At 43.2% G+C, this 25,349-nt stretch overlaps 1 protein-coding gene across 1 annotated transcript in view; it reads right to left on the reverse strand.

Moving 5' to 3' along the window:
* Positions 1-25,349, reverse strand: part of LOC145341982 (sodium/hydrogen exchanger 5-like) — a 230,182-nt gene that overhangs the window by 123,364 nt on the left and 81,469 nt on the right. Inside the window, exons 2-3 of the mRNA XM_080187101.1 lie at positions 13,492-13,794; positions 7,455-7,618 (exon numbers count right to left, since the gene is read on the reverse strand). Of these exons, the coding sequence (XP_080043227.1) occupies positions 7,455-7,618; positions 13,492-13,794 (467 nt within the window). The remainder of the gene's footprint in view (positions 1-7,454; positions 7,619-13,491; positions 13,795-25,349) is intronic.

A 25,349-nucleotide genomic window follows, 5' to 3' on the forward strand; every position in this document is an offset into this window, starting at 1 on the left:
ATTTCTCTCAAGCAATTTCCTCCCTTAACTGTAAAGTTAAGTGAGTTTACTATTTTGTCCACGTGTTTCAAAGAATTTTCCCTAAAGAAATCTATTCAGCATGGGTTCTACATTACTCAGAGTGGAACAAAAACTTTCTATCACCTCAATGTTTTAAAAGTTCCACGCTGTGAAAATAATTACAGGTATTATTTGTACAGTATCTCAAAACCTCCTTCACTGGAGGAGGAAAGGAAAGCTCATTCAGAATTCTCCCTGTGGTGATTGTCCCTTTAAGGGCAACACAGTAGAGTATGGGTCTCTGGTCTGGGTCACAAATAGTTTGTTACCAAATAAACCAGTTGGATTTTAACCTGGTATTGTGAGACTTCTAACTGTGTTTACCCCAGTCCAACGCCAGCATCTCCACATCATGACAAATAGGGATTCAGAGTAAGAAATCACTCTGCAGGAGAGAGGGAGGCCTTGGAGGTAAGGAGACTTGTACGGAACTAGCTAATGACTGGATGTCATGCAGTCCTAGGAAGGCACCTCACATTGTGCAGCTGTTCATCCTGCGCATGGACAACTTCTCAAGCTTGGGTGTCTCTTTCTGTAATTCAATCACTCCCACTGCGCCCCTAATTACAAATCTTTCCTTCTATTGTTCGCTCTGTGCGTCCCAGCACCCTTTCCCTGCCTCTGAACTTGCTGTAAACCTATTAAATTTGTTACAGTTTTATTTCTGACAGGTCAGCCACCTACCCACAATGCATTTACCTACCTTACCAACCCACCCTATGCGTTTACCTGCCTCAGCCATCTACCCAACCTACTGTCTTGCCCATTTATTCACTCATCCAGCCATTCACTAACATCCATTCACTGATATTGGAAGATTTGAAATTTAAGCTTACTCCTTACTGTACAGTAGCTAGTGCCATAGAAAGGGGGCCGTGCTCCCTCCCCTCACCCTGTCCCCCAAACCTGTTCTGATGAGGTTCCTCCAGGGATAAGCGCCACCCAAACTGGGCTTAGAAGATTCCAGAAGAAATGCAGAGCAGCACTGACGCAGGGGAACTGGCTTGTGCAGCAACAACCTGCCAATCATTGCTGCTGATTGGAAAATCTGGACTATTAACTCTGTGTTTTTCTCTCCACAGAGGAGTATTTCCAACATTTCCTGTTTAGATTTCAGGTTTTCAAGTTACTGCAACACCTGCAGTACTTTGTCTTTTGTCTGGGTGCAGTGACCCAGCTGTGTTGAAATGAATACTGCCACTCTCCCTGTAACTGGCATCACTGAGGCAGCAAAGCAGGAGGCAGAAATTTAAAATGGCAGGTCCATGTACAAAGTCACATTCCTGAAAAGTTATAATTGTGATTAGGACAGACTGATCGGCAATACCAGGGATAAATTTTACCTCAATATTTCCTTCCACTTTACAGTAAGTACCTATCTGCACAGATCAAGTTCTTATTCCAGTAGACTGCATATTAACAAGCTTTGATGGGTCAGCAAACCATGACTGAAAAGAATGGTGCCCAGTTCATAAGTGACACTGGAGACAGTAATTTACAGTTGTTGTGGGTGGCACTGTTTTTTCAGGGAAATTAGTTGTGCCCATTTGTCTACCATGTCAAAATGGCCAGCTGTAGTAGAATGCAAAGTTTGGTGAGTAAATGGCACTGGCCAAAGGCCATGTGGTCATGAAGGGTGAATCTCCCTTTTGCTTTGGGCCTAATTTAAATTTTACCCATGAAATGTAGTTTGGCACCTACAGCAAGTAATCTGTCAGCTACCAAACAAAGCTAGCTGGCTGGTGGGGTCCGCTGAGGGAATGTTACATAAGAACATAACTAGGAGCAGGACTAGGCCATCTGGCCCCTTGAGCCTGCTCTGCCATTCAATAAGGCAATGGCAGATTTTTTTCGTGGACTCAGCTCTATTTACCTGCCCGTTCATCATAACCCTTAATTCCTTTACTATTCAAAAATCTATCTTTGCCTTAAAAACATTCAAAGAGATAGCTCAACTGCTTCACTGGCAAGGAATTCCACTGATTCACAACCCTTTGTGTGAAGAAGTTCCTTCTCAACTCAGTCCTAAATCTGCTCCCCCTTATTTTGAGGCCATGCCCCCGAGTTCCAGTTTCATCCATCAGTGGAAACAACCTCCCTGCTTGTATCTTACCTATTCCCTTCATAATCTTATATATTTCTATAAGATCCCTCCTCATTCTTCTGAATTCCAATGAGTATAGCCCCTGTCTACTTATTCCCTCCTCATAAGCCAACCCTCTCAATTCTGGAATCAATCTAGTCAATCTCCTCTGCACTCTTTCTAGTGCCAGTACATCCATTCTCAAGTAAGGGGACCAAAACTACACAGTACTCCAGGTATGGCCTCACCAGTACCTTGTACAGCTGCAACATAACCTCCCTGTTTTTAAACTCCATCCCTCTAGGAATTAAGGACAAAATTCTCTTTGCTTTCTTAATTACCTGCTGCATCTGCAAACAAACTTTTTGTGATTCATGTTGATCCCAGGTTTGGGATGAGGGGGGCTATAACAGACAAGAAGCTGGGTGGAAGATAATGAAGAGTCAGACATTAAATGCGATCTTTCCTTTCCTTGTCCATAGATACTGCCTGACCTGTTGAGTATTCCAGTATTTTCTGCTCTAATTCTGATTTTCAGCGTCTGAAGTGATTTGCCTTTTGTTCTTAGTATCTTGCTGTCTTCCATGCCCTTTAAGGTAATTATGAAAATCTTAAGTTATTTAACATTTGATCAGGAGTTTCAGACTCACCTTATCTTCTCTTTCAGTGTTATCAGCCTTGGTTCTAATAATTTGGCATTTTTGTTTACACAGAACATAGAACATAGAACATTACAGCGCAGACAGGATACAGGATACAAGTGGCTTTATTGTTAATGCAAAGCTGCAGTGGCTGTCCGTGAATGTTCCAGATTTCTGGAATGGACTACTTCCATAGTGTACTGAAAACAGTACATAACACTTCCCAAGTTCAACTGTAAAAGAACAACATTGATAACTTCATAGAATTATAGAATCCCTACTGCTGCCTCACACAGCCAGGGACCTGGGCTTGATTCCTGGCTTGGGTTCACTGTTGGTGCAGAGTCTGCAAGTTCTCCCATGTCTGCATGGGTTTCCTTTGGGTGTTCCAGTTTCCTCCCACAGTCCGAAAGATGTGCTGGTTAGATGCATTGGTCATGCTAAATTCTTCCTCAGTGTACCTGAACAGGCGCTAGAATGTGGCAACTAGAGGATTTTCACAGCAATTTCATTGTAATGTTAATGTAAGCCTACTTGCAACACTAATAAATAAACTTTAACATGCAGAAGGGGGTCTTCAGCCCATGAAGTCCACACTGATTCTCCGACAGAGCATCCTACAAAAGCTCACCCCACCCTATGCTCGTGACTCCAAGTATTTAACCCAATAATCTCTCCAACCTATACATCCTGGGACACTAAAGACCAATTTAACATGGCTAATCCACCTAATCTGCATCTTTTTGGACTGTGGAAAGAAACCAAAGCATCCAGAGGAAACTCACGTAGAAATGGGAAACACATGCAAATTCCACACAGACTGTAACCCTAAAGCTGGAATTAAACCCACATCCCTGGCATTGAGGCAGCATTGCTAACCACTGTGCCACCCTCTAAGACAAACCTATTACATCTACAGAGGGTCCTAAAGCACTTAGCAATAAATTAACTTTGAATATGTAGTCACTGTTATTGTCTTGGTTAACCTTACAGCCAATCTGCTCATAGCAAGGTCCAACAACCAGCAAATGAGTAAATGATCTGATCATCCATGTTGATGGTGTATCATTTATTGAAGTAAACTCTTGACCAGGACATTGGAATAACTTCCTGCTCTTCTGTGAAGAGATTCATGAGACCTTATACATCCACCGATAGACAGTCTCAAATGTCTGGAAGCAGTGCCTCCAACAATGCAACATTTTTTTCAGTAGTGCACTGAAGTATCAGCCCAAATCAAGATCTCAAGTCCGTCATGTGGCCTGAACCCATAACCTTTTGATTCAGAGGTAGAAGTGCTACCAACTTGCTGCTTTGGGTCCATTTTAAAGTGGTAACAAGAACTTATTTAACATATAAAATGCTCCAAAGTACTTCACAGGAACACTGTCATCAAAAATCTGACAATGAGCCAAGTAAAGACGTATTCAAACAAATCAGTGGTAGTTTTAAGAAGCCTTTTAAAGGAAGAAAGAGAAGCAGATGGCTTTAGGAGGGGGATTCTAGAGCTTAGGACCTAGGCAATTAAAGGCATGGCAACCAATAGTGGAACAATTAGTATCAGGGATGCCAACAAGCCAGAATTGGAGGAGATAAGTGAGAGGGCTGTGGGGACTTATAGAGATAATAGAGATGAGACCATGGACAGACTTGAGATTGGAATTATTAAGCCTAAAGGTGACAAAGGCTCAGATGATAGCTTTAACAGAAAATGAACAGAGAGGTGCGGTGAAGTACAATGATGTTACGGAGGTAGAACTGCGTCGTCTTGGTTTGGACTGGAAAATGTGCTCTGTTGCTCACATCAAGCTCAAAATCAACACCATGATTACAAACGGTGTGATTCAGTTTTCGAAAGATGCCAGACAGAGAGATGAAATTAGTAAGCTGTTGTGGTGACTGAAGATAATTGTTTCTTTTTCCCAATATTTAGTTGGAGGAACTTTCAGGAACCTGACTGAAGGGATTAAAAGGAATTCCAGGGAAAGTGGACATGGAGTTCAGAGGTGACAACACATTCAAGGATTTTGGAGAGGAAAGGGGGGTTGGTGATAGGGCTATAATTTGCAAGGACAGAGTCCAAAGGTGTGGTTTTTGAGGAGGGGGCTGTTGATGGTACATTTGAGTGGACAACACAGTACCTGAGGAGAGAAAAGTATCAATAATATCAAGTAACAGGGGGAGTTTGCTGGTCAGTGGTCTGGTAGCTATCGGGTACGGTGGTTCTCATGGATAAGGTGAGCTCAGAGCAGGCATGAGGAGAGGCAGGAACTCATGAAAGATTTGACAAATGGTGGAAGGAATAAACCAGGTTTAATTTATTGGAAGGTCACCCTGATTTCTTTCAAGATCATAATGTCAATACAGCCATCCACAGTGAGCACCTGGATGGCGATGACCCTGTTCACCAAGTGAACAGATAATCTGGAAGGGTATAAGTAGAGGGGTCATGAGAGCTGATCATCTGGGCATAAGCTACATGGTCAGCAGTGGGAGGAGTGTACAGGAAGTGAAGAATATTGGTAAAGATTACCATCCAGGGAGGGATAAGAACGAAAGTCATTGAGGATTGAACACTTGCAGTTACTGATATTGTAAGGAGGCAGAGATAACTGCTTCAATGGGAGGATGTCAACAGACATAGGGAGCAAAGCTGTGGCCTTATCTAAGATGGAATCAAGAGTGGAACGGTGACAGAGAAACGGGGAAGTCCAGGAATACGGAAGGATTGGATGAGAGATTTGGGACAGCAGAGCACCTGAGAGTGGAGAAATGAAAGCAGGCATGATAATAAGAGAGGAATGTCTTGGCAGGGCAAAGGGTAAAGGAAAGAAAAAAGAGAAATAGAAGTGGTGGGCTCAAGTCTAGTGTAGCAGCTAGTAACAGGGAAATGGAATATGTAGGGTTGATTACATAGCAAGATATTATAACTGTCTCTCTTGTGGGTTATATTAAAGGTTGAGAGTGTAAAGTTTTGTTTCAGTTTAAGGTGAATTAAAGTTGCTTACTTTTGATTTGGTTTATTATGCACGTGTGTGTTTACAAATAATGCTTGAACTTCCAAGCAACTCAGAGGTTACTTGAGGCAAGAAAGCTACAGAGAAAATTGCAAAGTAGAGCTAAGCACTAAAAGGAAGATTTGTGGGTATTGTTTTGTTTATAGAAAATAAGTAGGTGTGAGAGAAACTGACCTGGAGGTTTCAGACATTGTGTTTAATTAGAAACTCTGTATGTTTAGAGAAGAATGGAAGGAGTTTTAAAGAATTGGATAGGATCAACTCCGTAAAGAGAGAAGTCCAGCTACAGAAGAGACACCAAAGGAATGTCTATGGGTTGCTTTTACTTGCTCCTGATGGGCATGTTTTCCACAGAGGGCACATAAAATTGGAGGGGAGGGTACTAAAAATGAGGTCAGCACCCAGTCCAGCACCTTCCTAATCATCCCTGAGCCTACCTCTAGAATACAAGACGTGGGTAGTTGGTAAAATCAGCAGCCTGCCACCATATTTAAATGAAAAATTAAGGATCAATTAGGCTAGTTATTGAGCCAATATACTGCCCATGATATAAAACATTTTGTAAGGGAAGCAGGAAGGGAACCGGAAGCCCAATTTATTTTACCTGAAATGCTGAAAGGGTGGGAAGGGAGGAGGAGTCACTCCTTGGGAGTTGCCCTTTGCTGATCGTGAGCAATCTCCCCTTTGATTCAGCCCCGCCAAAACTCTCCTGCTCCAAGACTCTGGACTTATCTGCTTTGGGGATCCAAGTCCTTTCTTCTCCAGCAGTTCCAGTATTGGCACTGGCACCTTCCCGACACTGCCAGCCAATCCAGGAGTGAGACTTCCAAGCCACAGAAGTCCCATGGGGCCCTAAGGTGTCCACTCCACTGTGCTGCATGGGCACACACACACCCCCTTTGTATTATTCAGCCTGATGTGTGTCTTTTATGCCATGGTGTGTGACCATCAATGATGTATATATTTGGATCAGGAGGCCATATTGGTGAGGATACACCACAGACCTGAGCTGTGACCTGTGCAGCCCAATCCAGAGTAATGAAGGAATTGCCTTCCAGAGTATGAACATGCTTAAAGTCTATCAAAGTGAAATCTACAGTGAAAAGATTAAACCAGACAGAATCTGTTGGATTGGGTTTAAGGTATATGCTTATTTTGTTTACAGTCTTGTTTGCTCAATGTACCTATTTTGTCATTATTGCTTGTGTTTGTTTTGTTCATATCTACATCGTAACGATACTTTTGGTGTTTCAATTTAATCTCGGAGTCACATCACTTACTTCCTTGCCCTGAGTTCTTCCACGCATTATATTCTTTAAATGATTATGGTCTATCAAGTAAAACCCTAACAAGTGTACACCTTGATCAGTACTCATATAGTTGGGAACATAACAAAAGTTAAGATAGAAATGTCCTGGTATTAAACAAGAGGAAAGACAATAAGAGGGAATCCATATTTACAGGCAGAGGTCCTATGGAGGATTAAAATTCTTAAGTAGGGTCAAGTCAGCTTGGAGTGTCAGGAAACTGATGTCTAGATTTGATGATAGCTGGGGACAGTATGTGAGTCCAGAAGCTATTTGGAAGTAATTCTAGTAGGTTTCTGTAGTTTACAATATGTAATATATAATTACAAAGTAAGCATTTACTTACAACAGTTACGGCATCATTAAGGAGTGACTCGCCAAACACAATGATGAATAGAGTTTCGTTAACATGGACTTCCTCAAAGACAGCTATTACAGCCACTGGATCCACAGCAGATATCAAACTGCCAAAAAGCAGGAAATCAAGCAAACCTGCTTCCACTTTACGATCTGAAGAAAATGAATGAGACATTAGAGAAAGTTACTTGCTTCACAAGATACTCTACTATAGCATCTCACCATTCAAATAGAACAAGAATCCTGAGTGAATACAAGTAGGATTCAACAATTAAAGATTAATCTTGCAGACCCTTCTGTAAGAAAGAGGGATCTAAGGCTGTTTGGCTGCCATAAGAGAAGATGGTTTGTTTTGCTGAAGTGGAAATGTGACAGTTGGGAGTTGGAAGGTCATTTGGTGAAACCTCCCAGAAACTGTTCAATCTTAAGTATATTTTCCCTCCTAATTTGTCTATTATATAGAGTTCTGTTTTTGGTCATTAGTGAGGGACAGGAAAAAAAATCAGGAAATAGGATTTCACCAGCGAAACTTGGGCGCAGTATCCTCCCCTTAGTGTTTCAAGTGAATTTACACAAAAATATGCCACACAAGAAAAGTATCATGCAGCTGTTCTTCAATCTTAGCCAGATTACAATTTTGGCTTGGCTGTAATACAAAGTAGGGCTGGAATGCTGCATCTGTCTGTTCCCTTGCCTCTGCAGCATGGTCCAGTCCCTAAGCCAGTGCACTGTACCAAACATGATTCCCCCTTAGTAATAGCACCTGATGCTGGCCAAAGTACCAATATCAGTGCGAGCAATGCATGGAGGAGGTAATCATTTAAACTGTTCATTAGAAATGGAAAGGGCTTTAAAAGTCTTCAAGGGTTAATTTCAACTGTTTACATGGGTAAAATATCCTTTTGACGAGATAGACCATGTAAAAATTGCTTAGCCTGAATGATTTATGGCAGGGTCATGTTATTAGGCACACTTACTACATCAAAGTCATCTCTCAGTTGAGCATAATTCAATCCCAGCACCTGCTACTCCTGCAGGAAAGCCATCCAATGTTTGCAACCAACAAACATGCCGTTTGGGTTGAAGACAAAATTGAACTGAATTAAATCAGTCACAGTCATGTCAATGCACAACAATGCTAAACTTCTAAAAAATTAATTTACATGATGAGGGCACCACTGTCTGGGCCAGCATTTATTGCCCAGCCCTAATTTTCCTTTAAGAGGAGGTGGTGAGCAGTCTTGTTGAACCGCTGCAATCCCTGAGGTGTAAGTACACCTGTCATGCAGTTAGAGAAGAATTTTGGCCAAATAACACTGAAGGAACAGTAATATGTTTGCAAGTCAGGATGGTGAATGACTTAGAGGGAACTTTTAAGTGGTGGTGTTCCCATGTGTCTACTGGCCATGTCTTTTTAAACAGTAGCAGTCATGAGTTTAGAAGGTGCTGCCAAAGGAGCCTTGGTGCATCTTGAAGATGGTACACACAGCTGCCACTGTTTGTTGGTGATGGAGGGGTGAATGCTTATGTAAGGGGATCAATCAACCTTGCTGCTACGTCCTGGATGGTGTCAAGCTTCTTAAAATACATTAAAGCTGCACTATGTGCCTTATAGATAGTGGGTGGGCTTTGGAGGGGTCAGGAGGTGAGTGAATCACTGCAGATTTCTAGCCTCTGATCTGCTCTTGTTGCCACAGTATTTACATGGCTAGTCTAATTCAGTTTCTGGTCCAATTCCATTTCCTGAATTATCCCAATATGTTGATGGTGGGGAATTTAATGATGGCAATGTCACTAAATGTCAATGGGTAGTTAATGAAGGAGGAGACTAGAAGTCAATCTTTACTCCATTTGGATTTATTACAAAATGAGACATTACAAATAGTTGCTCCCCCAATTCTCCAAGCAACCATCAATGTCATTTGTGTAAAAGTCACTATCAAATGCATGCCCCCAATCCTGATCAGCAAACAGACACTTAAATTAGTTTACAGAATTCACAGAAAATGTTGACTGGTTTAATTTTTCATCTGCTTTGAAATACTTTTTTCTTTATTGACTGCTTCACTTTTAGCCCATTTGATGGTTTCATACTGAGAGGTAAAAGGATTACAGGAGGAAGTTACAGAAGGCAAATGAGTCTGCAACATAAAGGATGGTTTTGCAATCCTGCAGTCACAGCTGGTGGACAGTATTCATTGGTAACATAGTAACAGTAGAGCGGCACAGTGGCACAGTGGTTAGCACTGCTGCCTCACAGTACCAGTGACTTGGATTTAATTCCCGGCTTGGGTCACTGTCTATGGAATTTGCACAGTCTCCACGTGTCTGTGTTAGTTTCCTCTTGGTGCTTTGGATTCCCTCCCCACAGTCTGAAAGATGTGCTGGTTAGGTGTATTGGTCAGGCTAAATTCTCCCTCAATGTACCCAAATAGACACTGGAGTGTGGCAATTGGGGGATTTTCACAGTAACCTCATTGCAGTGTTAATGTAAGCCTACTTGTGACATTGATAAAAACATTTTTAAAAAAGCAGCAATTTCAGACTACTGTTCAGGTGTCAGCTCTCTGGAAAGCAATTTAACTAGTCCCATTCCTCTATCCTTCACCCTTAAGATCTGTAATCTTATTTTCCCTTCAGGTATGTATTTAACCTCCTTTTTTAAAGTCACAAATTTATCTGCCTCCATCATTTCAGGAAACACATCCTAACCACTCAAATGGCTTGATCTTCTGCAGCAGGCAACGGTGCAGAGGGACCTCGGGGTCCTTGTGCATGAGTTGCAAAAACCCAGCTTGCAGGTGCAGCAGATGGTCAGGAAGGCAAATGGGATGCTGGCCTTCATAGCGAAGGGGATTGAATATAAAAGTAGGGAGGTCTTGCTGCAGCTGTATAGGGCATTGGTGAGGCCGCAGCTGGAGTACTGTGTGCAGTTTTGGGCGCCGCACCTGCGCAAAGATATTTTGGCCTTGGAGGGAGTGCAGAGGAGGTTTCCTAGGCTGATACCGGAGTTGAGGGGGTTGAGCTATGAGGAGAGGCTGAATAAACTAGGCTTGTACTCGTTGGAGTTTAGAAGAATGAGGGGAGATCTCATTGAGACGTATGAGATGATGAATGGGATGGATAGGATAGAGGTGGAGAGACTCTTCCCGCTCAAAAAAGACACTAGGACTAGGGGGCACAGCCTCAAGATAAAGGGGGGGCGTTTTAGAACGGAGTTGAGGAGGAACTTCTTCACTCAAAGGGTGGTGAATCTCTGGAATTCTCTACCCGTTGAAGTGGTGGAGGCTGCCTCGCTAAATATTTTCAAGAAGCGGGTTGATGGGTTTTTGATAAGAGAGGGGGTTAAGGGTTATGGGGAGAGGGCCGGAAGGTGGAACTGAGCCACGACAGATCAGCCATGATCTTATTGAATGGCGGGGCAGGCTCGAAGGGCCAGATGGCCTACTCCTGCTCCTATTTCTTATGTTCTTATGTTCTAGCTCTTCACGCTGGCAGGATCTTCGGGTGCATGCAATGCACCCCCACTGTATGCTTCCCAGTGGCACATGGTGGAATCAATGGGAAATCCCATTGACACTGGCAGAAGCAGAAGATCCCATGGCTGGCTAATGGTGCACTGCCTCTTGACACAGAGAAAAATGCCATGGGAAGGCCAGAGAACCCCAGCAACTATGTGAAATGATTTATCCTCATATGAATTTGGCTCTTTTGCCAAACATCTTAAATCTGTGTTCTCTGGTTCTCAGTCCTTCCACAATGGAAATCATTTGTCACTATTCTGTTTCGACTTCTCATGATTTTGAAAAGCTCTGTCGAATCTCTTCTCAACCATCTCTGAAACAGTACAATTTCATCATCTTCAATCTATCCATATAATTGATCTTCTTATGTATGGAACCATTATTGTAAATCTTTTCTACACCCTCTCTAAAGCCTGTGAGGTACCCAAAGCTTTTTTTAAATTCATTTTATGGGATGTGGGTATTGCTAACTAGACTAGCATTTATTGTCCATCCCTATTTGCCCTTGAGAAGATGGTGGTGAGCTGCCTTTCTGAACCACTATAGTCTCTAAGGTGTAGACATACACACACACTGCTGTTAGGGAGGGAGTTCCAGGATTTGACCCAGTGACAGTGAAGGAGATGGTGATATATTTCCAAGTCAGGATGGTGAATGACTTAGAGGGGAATCTGCAGGAGGTGATGTTCTATGATACGTGCTGCTCTTGTCCTTCTAGATGGTAGTGATCATGGGTTTGGAAGATGCAGCCTTAGGAACCTTGATGATTCCTGCAGCACATCTTATAGATGATACACATAGCTGCTGCTGTTTGTCAGTCATGGAGGGATTCAATGTTTGTGGAAGGGATAGCAATCAAGTGGGAGGCTTTGTCCTGGATGATGTTAAGCTTTTTGAATGTTGTTGGAGTTTCACCTATCCATAAGACGATAAGACAACAGGAGCAGAATTAGGCCACTCGGCCCATCAGGTCTGCTCCAACATTCAATCATGACCAATATTTTTCTCATCCCCACTTTCCTGCCTTTTCTCCATCACCCCTGATCACCTTATTAATCAAGAACCTATCTATCTCTTTCTTGAAGACACTCTACGACCTGGCCTCCACAGCCTTCTGTAGCGAAGAGTTCCACAGATTCACCACTCTTCGGCTGAAGAAATTCCTCCTCATCTCTTTCCAGGCAAATGGCGAGTATTCCATTACACTCTTGACTTGTGCCTTGTAGTTGGTGGACAGGCTTGGGGAGTCAGGAGGTGAATTACTCACCACAGGATTCTTAGCCTCTGATCTGCTCGTGTAGCCACAGTATTTATATGGCTAGCCCAATTCAGTTTCTGGTTAACAGTAACTCCCAGGATGTTAAGAGTGGGGAATTCAGAGATAATAATGCCATTGAATGTCAAGAGGCTATGGTTAGGTCCTCTGCTGGGGTCCAATATTCCAGTTGAGGCTGAACCATTATTATATAAAATTTTGCCATCATCCTATATAGTGGAAGAAGCAGGGCCACAATGTCCCAGTGCTTTATCTGTTCCATGTCCCTTTGTGTGCAACCTCCCTGCTGAGATCATTTTCACCTTCAACAATAGTGTAAAATGTAAAAGTATAACGGGGAAAGGTGTATACAGGTGATGTTGCCTGTTTCACATGATTGTTAAAAGTTAAAACTAACCCCAAGGAGAGTAGGTGTATAGAATTGTGTATCACAAAAGGAGACAATTATTGCCAAAAGACATCTTACAAAATTGCTATTCTATTTGTTTCAGGGCTTTCTATTATCAAGAACTGAATGAAGCAGACTAACAGCACGAACACTGTTCACCATCTGTTAATACAGCTCCTTTCTCAGTGCTCAAATCAATAAGAAATAATGCCAATTACTATGGTATATATTCATTCCATATGTTGTAGTTGCACAACTCTGATAACAAACAGGCAAAATGATGGACTCAACCTCATAAAGTTGATGAAAGAAAAGAACCCAATTGTTTGACCTGGAAATACACAAACTATTGGAACTATTAGCCCAGCTACTGTTTAAGGCTCTAACATTACCCTTTTTATACAGTGCAGTTCTCTACCACAGTATGAATTGATCCACTGGGGAGGCACAGAGGCACAGTGTTACAGTGTTTAGCACTACTGCCTCACAGCTACAGGGATCCGGGTTCAATTCCAGTCTTGGGTCACTGTCTGTGTGGAGTTTGCATGTTCTCCCTGAGTCTGCGTGGGTTTCCTCTGGGTGCTCCAGTTTCTTCCCACAGGCCAAAGATGCGTGGGTTAGGTTGCCTGGCCATGCTAAATTGTCCCTTAGTGTCCCAGGATGTGTAGGCTAGGGAGATTAGCGGGGTAAATGGGGTTGTGGGGAAAGGACCTAGGGTGGGATTGTAGTTGGTGCAGACTCGATGGGCTGAATGGCCTCCTTCTGCACTGTAGGGTTTCTATGGATTTATCTATGACGAATGGCAAACACAGCAAAGTCATGCTAGACAGCAACTTACCCATGAGGCCAGCTAGTTTGACACCCCAAAGTGCTGTTCCAGTTGTAAATGAATTCCAGAGGGTGCCAATTGCTGCATACATCAGAATTGCACCAAAGTTGTCAAAGAAGAGTCTGCTGGGCATGAAGTACCCCGAGTCTAGCACAATGGGTGGCAGAAGAAAGAGAAAGAAGGTATCTGGGTCCAGCTGGTATTCTGGTTTCTTGGCAGCTGCAAGGACAATACCACCGAGGCCCAAACCCAGAAAGATCAGCAGACAGCTTTCTGGCACCACAGTAGTTACTTTGCTTGAGAGATGGAACACTGAAAATGAACATAAGGAAAGGTCAGTCGGCAATTTTTATTGATTATCAACATAACTATTTACAAATGCAAGTTGTAGTCAGTGTAGCCATGTAGTCTGACAAGATAAAAGATGTGTTCAAAATCACTTTACTTGCAATGTTGTGAAAACTTCAACTTAAAAGAAACACCTTTAACAAGTGACAAAAGTAGAACCAACTGATCCGATTAGTGCTGTCCACAAGAAGTGGTGGCAGTGGGATATGGACTTTGGTGGCACAAGACAAACAGGCCATAAAAGGGGAGAGGAGTCACAGGGAGACCAGAAGCTACATTGATGGGACAAAAGTTAACGTATTCGAGAGGAACAAGGAGAAGAATAGAAAATCTAGAAATAAAGCTAAAGCTGAGGCCAAGGCTAGTGAGACAGGGAAGGTCTATAACAGTGAATGTTAGTAAATCTGATATTTATTTTCTTGAACTCTTGAATAGTATGGGTATTAATCCTATTTTTTTTCCTATGGATAGTTATACAGAGTGGTTGAGAAAGCTTTAGCTCAAATGGTAGCCAGTGACTACCTTGCCCAGTGCCTTGTAAGTCTGAAAGACGGTATGAAAATCCTAGTCCAGGAACTTGAGCACATAACTTTTGCTGGCAATTCAGTGAAGAACTGAGCGAATGTTGGACTTCAGGAGCTGCCTTTTCAGAGCAGCTGTAAAATTGATATATCCTTTGAGGTTGAAGAGGAGCAGGGTGTTCTTCTGGTGGTGTAACCAATATTTATCCTTGAATCAGCATCATTAAGACGGATTGTGTTATCATGTATCTCACTGCTGTTTGTGAGAGCTTGTTGTGTGTCAGATGGCTATCATCACATTTCCCCTACTTTACAAAGGTGACCACAATTAAAGAGTTCTTTCTTGGCTGAAATTCGCTTTGAGATGAGAAGGCCATTGAGAGGTTGCAGATGATATTTAGCAGAATGATTCTAGGGATGAGGGATTTTAGATACAAAATTAAGTTGGAGGAGCTGGGATTGTTCTTCTTAGAACAAAAGAGATTGAGAGGAGATTTGTTAAGTGTATACAAGATTGTGACAGGTCTCTGTAGAGAGACAAAGAAAAGCTCCTACCATTTGCTGAAAGACTGGAGGATATAGATTTAAAGTTTTGGACAATGGGGCGATACAGCGCACAGTGGTTAGCACAGCTACCTCACAGTGCCAGGAACCCGGGTTCAATTCTAGCCTTGGATGACTGTCTGTATGGAGTTTGCACATTCTCCCTATGTTGAGATGGGTTTCCTCTGGATGCTCCGGTTTCCTCCCACAGTCCAAAGATGTGCAGGTTAGGTTGATTGGACATTCTAAATTGCTCCTCAGTGTCAGGTGGACTAACAGGATAAATAGGTAGGGTTACAGGGGTAGGGCCTGGTTGGGATTGTTGTAGCTGCAGACTTGATGGGCTGAATAGCCTCTTTCTGCACTATTGAGATACTATAATTCTAAGAGTAAGGGGGATAACTTATTTTGTGCAGCAAGAGATAATGACCTGGAAATTGCTGCCTATGAAGGTAATGGAAGCCAAGGTGATGAGTGATTTTAAACGGAAACTGGATGGGCTCCTTGGGGAAAATAAACTTGTAGGGCTAAGGCAATGGAGCAGGGAAATGGGATTGAATTGGATTGCTCTGCAGTAAGTCAGCCTCGGCTCAATGGACTGAATGGTCTCCTTTTGTGCTGTACTGACTCCATGACGAAAAGTACTATATCAATACAAGTTCCTTTTTACCCTGATGTAGCATATTTCTGCATTATGGGCACAGGTAAGGTGCAGAACATTCTATATGCAAAACTTCCAACTGCACTGATAAGGCCATAGTGGGTGGCATTTATGATAAAGATCTCCACTTACAAGGGAAATGGTAACTCATGACTTTGACACTTGATAACTATCAAGTTAGTCTCTCTTGCAGACTCACACAAAGTAGTTGTCAATTTCTGATTTACGTATTGAGATAAGACTTGTGTGAAACATGTTGCTGGGCACTAGGCATTACTCAGTTAACTTAAAAGCTTCTCATCACACATTCTGTCTTCAAAGACAGCTCAGGCTGAGGGAAGGAAACATTTCCTTTTTCTTTTTAATTTTACGGGTCTGATGTGTAAAGTTTAGACAGGCTCAACCAAGCTTTTAAATACAAAGGAGATAAAATAACATTAAAATGGAAAACAGATGGAGAGAAAAGGGAAAATGAAGGATGAGCAGAAAAGAAGGTTTTTATGTTCCACTTTATTTTATTCATATAGGAAAAATGTCACACTACTGACACTTGACGAACAACATCCACTTTATGCCAGATGATTAATTTATTAAACGTCATACTCTAGTCTGAAAGCTCCATTCTCAAACCATATTTGAAGAGACATTTTAAACGGTCTTTAATCCTTTAATTAATTTAAAGGAGCACTGTTGTCTTGGTGACAGAATTTTTATGTTAAACCTGCATGTTACTTTGACAGTCTGACGTTAATTGCCAACACAACAATATTGTTGTATCATTGACTATATGTGTGGCTAAAACCCCTACAAAAAACACAGCTCGGATTTCTGCTGCAGATTGCACATTCCAGAAGGTGTCACTCCATAGTAAACAGAGATCATGATTGAGGGCAGACACAGGTTTAGCCATTATGCTTCCCTTACACCCAAGTCAAACTGCTGAACAACATTTTGTCTTATTGTATGTTTAAGACTGCCGTTCCTGTATTAAGAACAGCCAGTCACTTTGTTAAGGTAGCCATCGTTGCCTAACACACTGTTGCACCTTCAGGTGAGGAGAACACTGAGGAGGAAGCCAAACATAGTGCTGACTTTTCCAGGAGACCAAAGGTAATTCGAGTCTGAAATATTTATTTTTACCTGCAGGTCCTTCCAGCAAGGATGCACTCAACAGTGGCAATACCCTTCCTTATACTCAGTGTTTAATGTCCCACTGGACATTGTTTTTTATGCATGGGAAAGTAAGTGTGACCGACCTGCAGCTCTGTGGGATTTTCCTCAACATTACCCACCTGGCTCATGAATGTCCTTTAAGGAAGGAACTTTGGCCTACATGTGATTCCAGACCGGCAGTGTGGATTCCACAGCAATGTGGTTGACTCTTATATGCCCTCTGAAATAAGACCATAAGGAATAGGAATAGGAGTAGGCCATTCAACCCCTTGAGCCTGCTCTGCCTTTAATAAGATTATGGCTGATTTAACTCACTATGTCCACTATCCGTAACCCTTAATTCTTATAATCATTAAAAATCTATTGATCTCAGCCTTGAAAATGTCTCCACAGCTTCCTGGCTTAACAAGCCACTCAGTTCAAGGGCAATTAGGGTTGGGCAATAAATGCTGGTTTAGCTAGTGACACTCGCATCCCATAAATGAATAAAAAGACACAATCTGAGACACATTTGCTTTCTAACAATTTATTATTTTCATATTTGAACAGTTGTGCAGTTAGGTTACAGATTGGGTGATGCTTTATCCTCACAAACTCTATTCCATTTGTTGTCCCTGCTTGAAGAGCTTCACAAAGACAACAGTAAATCAGTAGATTACAGTGGGTGGAATCTTCCCCCCCAGAATTGTTATAACAGTGAAAATAATGTAGCAGTCCGTGCCAGTCTCTGAGGCGTGTTCTGCATTGCACAGTCCACACTCAGTCACTTTTGGGAAAGTTGGGAGTTTTGTGCCAGTACTGGGGTTGGGGAGGGGAGGCTGTGAGCCTGGCTTTAACGCATTTGGGCGCCAGTGCGCAAGACTGCTCCGATCTCACAATGCACTGGGTGATCCCCGTCTAGTCCCCATGATCATCGGGATGTCTCTCCCTCATTAGTGACACATTCACCCACCCCCTCCCTGACGTGAGTCACTGGCATCTGAACAAGGGGCCCTACATTGTCTGACCCACGACATGCCCCTCCCATCATGACCCTATCCTGTCATAGCACAGTCCCTGACATATTGGCAGTGCCCAACTTGCACCACCAGGGTGTCCGGTGGCCACTGCTGGAGCACCTGGTGACTACACCCAGGGTGCTTGGTGGCGACTGGCAGGGCACCTGGTAAGCACCAATGTGCCAGCTGGGATCCACCAGGTGGGCACTTCCCGGTCATGCCCCCGACAGTGAGTCCCCAGCATTACCATTGCGTCAGGTCTCCAATCGTGGAGGGCAGCAATGATTCTTGCTATTATCTCACCATGCCTGCAGGCCGATGAATTCCATGTGCTGAGATTTAAATGAGCAATGCACATTTACTTTTAATATGTTAATCAGCCTTGTACCATTTCTGGGCGAGATTCACATCACTAAAATGGGACCGGGATGATTACAAACTGTTTCATGCTGGACGCAAAATGGATTTTCAGGCTCACGTGCTATTCCTGCAGATCCATGCCAGGTGCGGTGAAGTCGGAAAATCATCCCCATTCTGTCCTTCAGAGAGAAGCAGGGATGCAATGTATTGTATCAGAAACTGAGTTAATCAAATGAAGAAACTAATTCAAAATATCACGATTAATAATGCTTTTGGAGAGACTGAATTAAAAGTATGTCTTTTCACTTAGACGAGGCTGTCTAAATCACCAGCTTAATACACTGGTAGCCTTTGGTTATACAAACAAAGTAATGCATCAGATGCCTGAACTTCTCTTTTCCTTTTGTTTAGTATTCACATGGAATTCTTATACAATGGTGCTATAAACAACTTGTACTTATACAGCACCTTTAATATAGCATGCTAATAACGTTTTACAAATGTTATCAAACAAACATCATTTGACACTGTGTCGCATAAGGAAAAGGCCAAGTGACCAAAAGCTTCGTCAAAGAGATGGTTTTAATGAGTGTCTTATAGGAGGGGGGATTTGAGGGATTGAGAGAGAAAAGTCCAGAGCTGAGCCTCGGCACTAAATTGAAGGCAAATGAAGGCACAGGCATCACTGGTGAATAATTAAAATCAAGGATGTTCAAGTGACCAGAAGAGCACAGATATCCTGGGAAAAAGTGAGGCCATGGAAAGATTTGAAAACGAGGGTGAGAATTTTAAATACAGAAAAGGTGGGGGGATTTCTCTGCCCCCGCCACGGCGTCTTTCTTCTGGCAGAAGGCGGTGTGCCGTTCGCTGGCAGCAGGATCTTCTGGTACAGCCACTGTCGGTAACATTTTCCATTGACTACACCCCACTCGCCAGGAAGTCTGCAGCAGTGGTGTGCTGTCAGCAGTGGGACCAGAAAATTCCGCCGTCACTAGCAGTCAGAGAATTCGGCCTATGTCTCTAAAGATATCAGTTAAAGGGGGAATATTGGTCAAGACATGAGGAAAACTTTGTGTTCCTTTTCAGACAGCACCGTGGCAACCATTTTACCCAAAGATTCTGGTTCTTTCTTGGTGGGTGAGTTAGATTGAGATTGCCCCCAATCACTTTTAGATATGAAGATTTAGAATGTGCTGAATGTACTGTCACTGCAGACAAAATGCAATCTTCTTTAGTAGTTTGGGCTGCAGTATATTCTACCTACCATTCTGTTTCGATTACTGTATGACTCATGACTGCACATCAAGTGGAGTACAGAATAGGAGCAAAGTGGAAAATATGGGAGTTACCAATTGTGGCTACCTCTCTCTACAACTTGTGCATAAAAATACTTCTACATTTGAAAAAAAAGTTTACTTATCTTTGAAGAAATACAACACATGCTGAATCAGTTTCTGTGACTGAAAGGGCCATCCACTTTGCGGATTTAATTTGTTCAATCCCCTCAGCCTTTACAATGAGTAGCAAATTGGGCGGCATGGTGGCACAGTGGTTCGCTCTGTTGCCTAACAGCGCCAGGGACCTGGGTTTGATTCCCGGTTTGGGTCTATGTCTGTGTGGAGTCTACATGTTTTCCGGCATCCGCGTTAGTTTCCTCCCACAGTCTGAAAGATGTTATGATGGTTAGGTGTATTGGCCATGGTCAGCGTAGCCGAACAGGCCCCGGAGTGTAGAGACACGGCTGTCTGAGCATTTAAGAAAAGCAGCAAGAAATGCAGGTGCTTTTACTTTGGATGTAACCTGCCATATTCTCAGTTACATTTTGCATTGTGGTATGAATCATAGAATCCGACAGTGCAGAAAGAGGCCGTTCGGCCCATCGCATCCGCACCAACCACAATCCCACCCAGACTCTAACCCTTTAACCTGATGCATTTATCCTAGCTAGTTCCCCTGACACTAAGGGGCAATTTAGCATGACCAATCCAACTATCCTGCACATCCTTGGACTGTGGGAGGAAACAAGAGCTCCCGGAGGAAACCCAAAGTTTGCTATTTCTACCGACTGCTTATGCTGCATACAATCTAACAGATTATTAATTTCAAGAAATGAATCTTATTTTTGACCAGTTTTCTTCACTGTAGCCATCAGTGTCTGCCATGAACTTTCCAATGGGACGAAAAAGATAGTGTACCATACTCTGACAGGGCAGTGACAGAGCTGTTATTTCCCCTGGGTAAGGAATCTAGAATATGAAGACCAAGAGAAGGGGTAGCCTGCTTAGGGCTGAGATTGAGAAATCACAGAACCCCTACAGGGCAGAAGGAAGACATATGGCCCATCAAGTCTACACAAACTCTCTGACAGAGCATCTTACCCAGGCCCACCCCCACCTTATTTCCTTAACACCATGCATTTACCCCACTAATCCCACTAACTTGGATATCTTGGGACTGCGGGAGGAAACCCGACCACCCAGAGGAAGCTGTGAAGTGATAATATGATAGTGAATAAGATCTCTGTTCCAATGAAGAACAGCGAATTTGTTTAGCTCTCAAAAGACAGTCAGTATAGAATTATCCAGACTTTGGAACCAATTCTGTCTTCAACCTTTGGTAATGTCACTACACCTAAGATAGGAAATGAAGCATTGTTTTCCTCATTAATCAGAGTTTAATTACCTGCGATGTATTCCTTGCAGGGATTATGGCATGGTGCTGTGGGACAGCTGCAATAACTTGTGCCAAAGATGACCTAAAAATCACTCTGTTTCTAAAGCACATAAGAACATAAGAAATAGGAGCAGGAGTAGGCCATCCAGCCCTTTGAGCCTGCCCTGCCCTTCAATAAGATCATGGCTGATCTGAAAGTGGTTCAGTTCCACTTACCCGCCTGCTCCCCATAACCCTTAATTCCCTTATCGATCAGAAATCTATCTACCTGTGACTCAACGAGGTAGCTTTCTCCACATCAATGGGCATAGAATTCCAGAGATTCACTACCCTCTGAGAGAAGAAGTTTCTCCTCAACTCTGTTCTAAACTGACCCCCCCCTTATTTTGAGGCTGTGTCCTCTAGTTCTTGTTTCCTTTCTAAGTGGAAAGAATCTCTCTGCCTCTACCCTATCTAGCCCCTTCATTATCTTACATGTCTCTATAAGATCACCCCTCAGCCTTCTAAACTCCAATGAGTACAGGCCCAAAGTACTCAATCTCTCATAAGCTGACTGCCTCATCTCTGGTATCAACCTGGTGAACCTTCTCTGCGCGCCCTCCAAGGCCAATATATCCTTTCGCAAATAAGGGGGCCAAAATTGCACACAGTACTCTGGTTGCAGCCTCACCAGTGCCTTATACAGTTGCAGCAAGACCTCCCTGCTTTTATATTCTATCCCCCTCGCTATAAAGACCAGCATTCCATTCGCCTTCTTGATCACCTGCTGCACCTGCGGACTGAGTTTTTGCGATTCATGCACAAGGACCCCCAGATCCGTCTGCACAGCAGCATGTTGTAATTTCTCACCATTTAAATAATAGTCCACTTTACTATTATTCCTTCAAAAGTGGATAACCTCTCACTTGCCAACGTTATACTCCATCTGCCAGATCCTTACCCACTCTCAGCCTATTCAAATCTCTCTGCAGACTTTCCGCGTCCTCCACGCAATTCGTTTTCCCACTCATCTTCGTGTCATCAGCAAACTTTGTTACCCTACACTCGGTCCCCTCCTCCAGGTCGTCTATGTATATGGTAAACAGTTGAGGCCCCAGCACTGATCCCTGCGGTAGGCCACTAGTCACCAACTGCCAACCAGAAAAGCACCCATTTATTCCAACTCTCTGCTTCCTGTTGGATAACCAATCCTCAATCTGTGCTAACACTTTACCCCCAACTCCATCTGCAGCAACCTTTTGTGAGGCCCCTTATCGAATGCCTTCTGGAAATCTAAAAACACCACATCCACCGGGTCCCCTCTGTCTGCCGCACTCGTTATATCTTCATAAAAATCCAGGAAATTTGTCAAACACGACTTTCCCTTCATGAATCCATGCTGCGTCTGCTTGGTCAAACCATTCTTTTCCAGGTATCCTGCTATTTCTTCTTTAATGACGGATTCCAGCATTTTCCCAATTACGGACGTTAAGCTAACCGGCCTGTAGTTAGCCGCCTTTTGTCTATTTCCTTTTTTAAACAGCGGCGTAACAGTAGCTATTTTCCAATCAGGTGGCATTTCCCCAGAGTCCAGTGAATTTTGACAAATAACTACTAACGCATCTGCTATTACTTCTGCCATTTCTTTTAGTACTCTGGGATATATTCCATCCAGGCCCGGGGGCTTGTCTACCTTTGGTCCCATTAGTTTACCAAGCGCTATCTCTTTAGTAACAGCAATCGTTTTAAAGACCTCACCCCCTACGGTCCCACGACCATTAATGTTCGGTAAGCTATTTGTGTCCTCTACTGAAGACCGACACAATAAACTTGTTTAAGGCCTCAGCCATTTCCTCATTTCCCATTACTAAATCCCCCTTCTCATCTTCTAAGGGTCCAACATTTACTTTAGCCACTCTTATCCTTTTTACATATTTGTAAAAACTTTTACTATCAGTTTTTATATTTTGCGCCAGTTTAGTTTCATAATCTATCTTTCCTTACCTCTTTCTTAGTCATTCTTTGTTGTTTTTTAAAGCTTTCCCAATCACATTATCCTCCACGGCGGAATCAAACGCAAAAGTTATGCACTTGTTTTTCAATATTATAAAGTAGTTTATTTCAGCACATTTGTCTTATTTAAAAACTGTAGTCAAAAATTCCAGTTCAGTTCATGTTTGGTAAATAAAAAAGGCCTTTCAGTTCATGGGTGTAAATTGCCAGTTTAAGAAAGCAAAAAGAGATGGCAACCAAAATTGGAGTTGGATACACAACATACACAGAGATTAATGAGGAGTGTAGTGCAATAAAATTAGGCACAATTCTTTACCATGGTAACGAGTTTGCGTTAAGAGGATTTATCAGCCACACATCAGCATGGAACATATTGAGCCTCAGCTCCCCACAGAAATATCCTTTTACTGTCACAAGTCAGCATACAACTGTAGAAATTATAATTAAGGATTATAAATATCACTCAATTATTTAAAGATAAAGGCTTCACTGCGCAGCATTATTAACTCCTTCAGCACCCGAGGACATGTTTGCATCTCTCGATACTATCGGACTGTGGAATCTAGCAGTTGTCCTACAGGTTTGGACATGTTTCCTGTTTCACAAATCTGGTCATGCAAGACTTCTAAACTTGGCTTTCCTCTGGGAAAAGCAAACAATCAAAATATTTTTTAGCCAATGAAACACCTGAGTGAAAATATATCCAAAGTAAGAGCAGAGAGAGGGGGAATAAAAGTAGGATGAGGGGAGTTCAAACTGTAGAAAAGGAACAGGTTAAAATGGGTAAATGGAGCAACTTAATTTGAAAAACAATGTGTAAAATTAAAGGGAGGATAAGATGATAGGAGAGAAAAAGGATAATATGTTGCCTGTATAAATGTTTAATAGTTTCAGGTTATCATAGCAGTAAAATTACTCCTGATATTTAAATGTCTTTATAAACATCCTAATCATGAGGCGAGTTTTTTGATTTGATTAATTATTATCTCATGTATTGGTATGCAGTGAAAAGTATTGGCTGCCATTCTCCCAAAAGTGCTGAATTGGCGGCAAAACTAGTCTAGATTGCATCAGTTCTGACAGGTCAGCTTCTCACCTGAATCTCTGCACTCTGTGCAGTACAGAGGACCCAGGTGTGAATCTCATTAAACGCTTGGGGGCTGGAGCCAAACAGCCTGAGATCGGCAGGATGGAGCAGGAACCCAGGTATGTGCACATCGCTGGGAGATCGCGGAAAGGACCTCCTAGCATCCAAATCAGTGCCATCAATACCCCACACACACCGCTGCCCCACCACCCCGCCTCAGACATCGCTGGTCTCACTGCTGGCCCCCACAACAGAGACATAGCTGCTGCCTCCCATGTCCCCCCCTCACAGACATGGCTGCCCATTCACCTCATGCCCCCATGGATACGGATAATGTGGGTACCTATTCCCTCCATCTCTTGAAAATACTGTCCTCACTGCTGCCCTGCAGAGAACTAGCATCATGCTGACATGCACAACCCCAGCTTGTGATTATTCCCTGTCTTGATTGGGAGCTCTGAGTATTGCACCCTCCCATTGAATGGCATCCAATCAGCATCCCAAGGGATGAATGACACTCAACTGAGTGTAGCCTTCAAAATCTTTCTCAAGTATTTGTTCCCAATGGGCCCTTGACTGGCCACACTCACTGCACCTGCACTCCTCTAATAAGCCAGAACTGTATATAAGCTGCAGGAATGGACTCATAGCCAGTCATGCCACAAAGATGGCTGCTCGTAAACCAGCTCCCTGATTCTCCGAGGCAGACCAGGAGCACAAGCTAGATGCCATCTGTTCCCTGGCCAAGGCCCCAACCCAAGGGATGCATCCGCCATGGCACTGTGGGAGGAAGTGGCAGAAGCTGTGAATGCCAGGAGCCTGACACCGCACTCTGGCAGGCAGTGCTGCAAAAGCAGTAAAGGTGAGTGAGCACTTCTCTTGGAACCATGCACATGTTTGGCATGTATTTCCAACCCTGTTTAGACACCTGAAGGCCATGCAACAAGTGACCCTTCCCCCAGGAACAGAATCTAACCTCATCCCCTTACCTCTCAGCGAGCACCCTTCTGTGGTGACCACTTTCCCCAAAACTGCCAGCACAATGCCTGAGATACAGGTACGCATTGCGCACCATGCACTGCAATATCTTAATGCTTGCTATCCACTTTATGTTCCCACAGGAGAAGAACATTCACAATGTACAGGAGATGACATAGACTGGTGATAGTGTGCCTGACCTACGGCAGCTCAGTTGCATAGAGGAGTGTGCCATGGAGCTGGCAGGGGGTGACGGGCCATCCAGAATGGTCACTGACGTCAGCGTACAGCATGCAAATGAGCAGAAACGTACCCTCAACTTTGGTCCTCCTCTTAGTAAGTGCAGTGCTGCATGGAATGGTTTGCCTCCCTCCCCCTAATGTGTTTTTCTTTTCTAGGTCTGAACCCAGAGGAAACCGGCCCTTCAGGTGTTGCCGCCATGCCTGCTGCTCTGGAGCAAATTGCCACTGGATGACAAATTACCCCCTGGCTGACACCTCAGAGGGAGGCACTGAGGAATCCTTCAAAGACAG

The sequence above is a fragment of the Carcharhinus amblyrhynchos genome, chromosome 4 (assembly GCF_965287045.1).
Source record: "Carcharhinus amblyrhynchos chromosome 4, sCarAmb.v2.hapA, whole genome shotgun sequence".
Classification (NCBI taxonomy): Eukaryota; Metazoa; Chordata; class Chondrichthyes; order Carcharhiniformes; family Carcharhinidae; genus Carcharhinus; species Carcharhinus amblyrhynchos.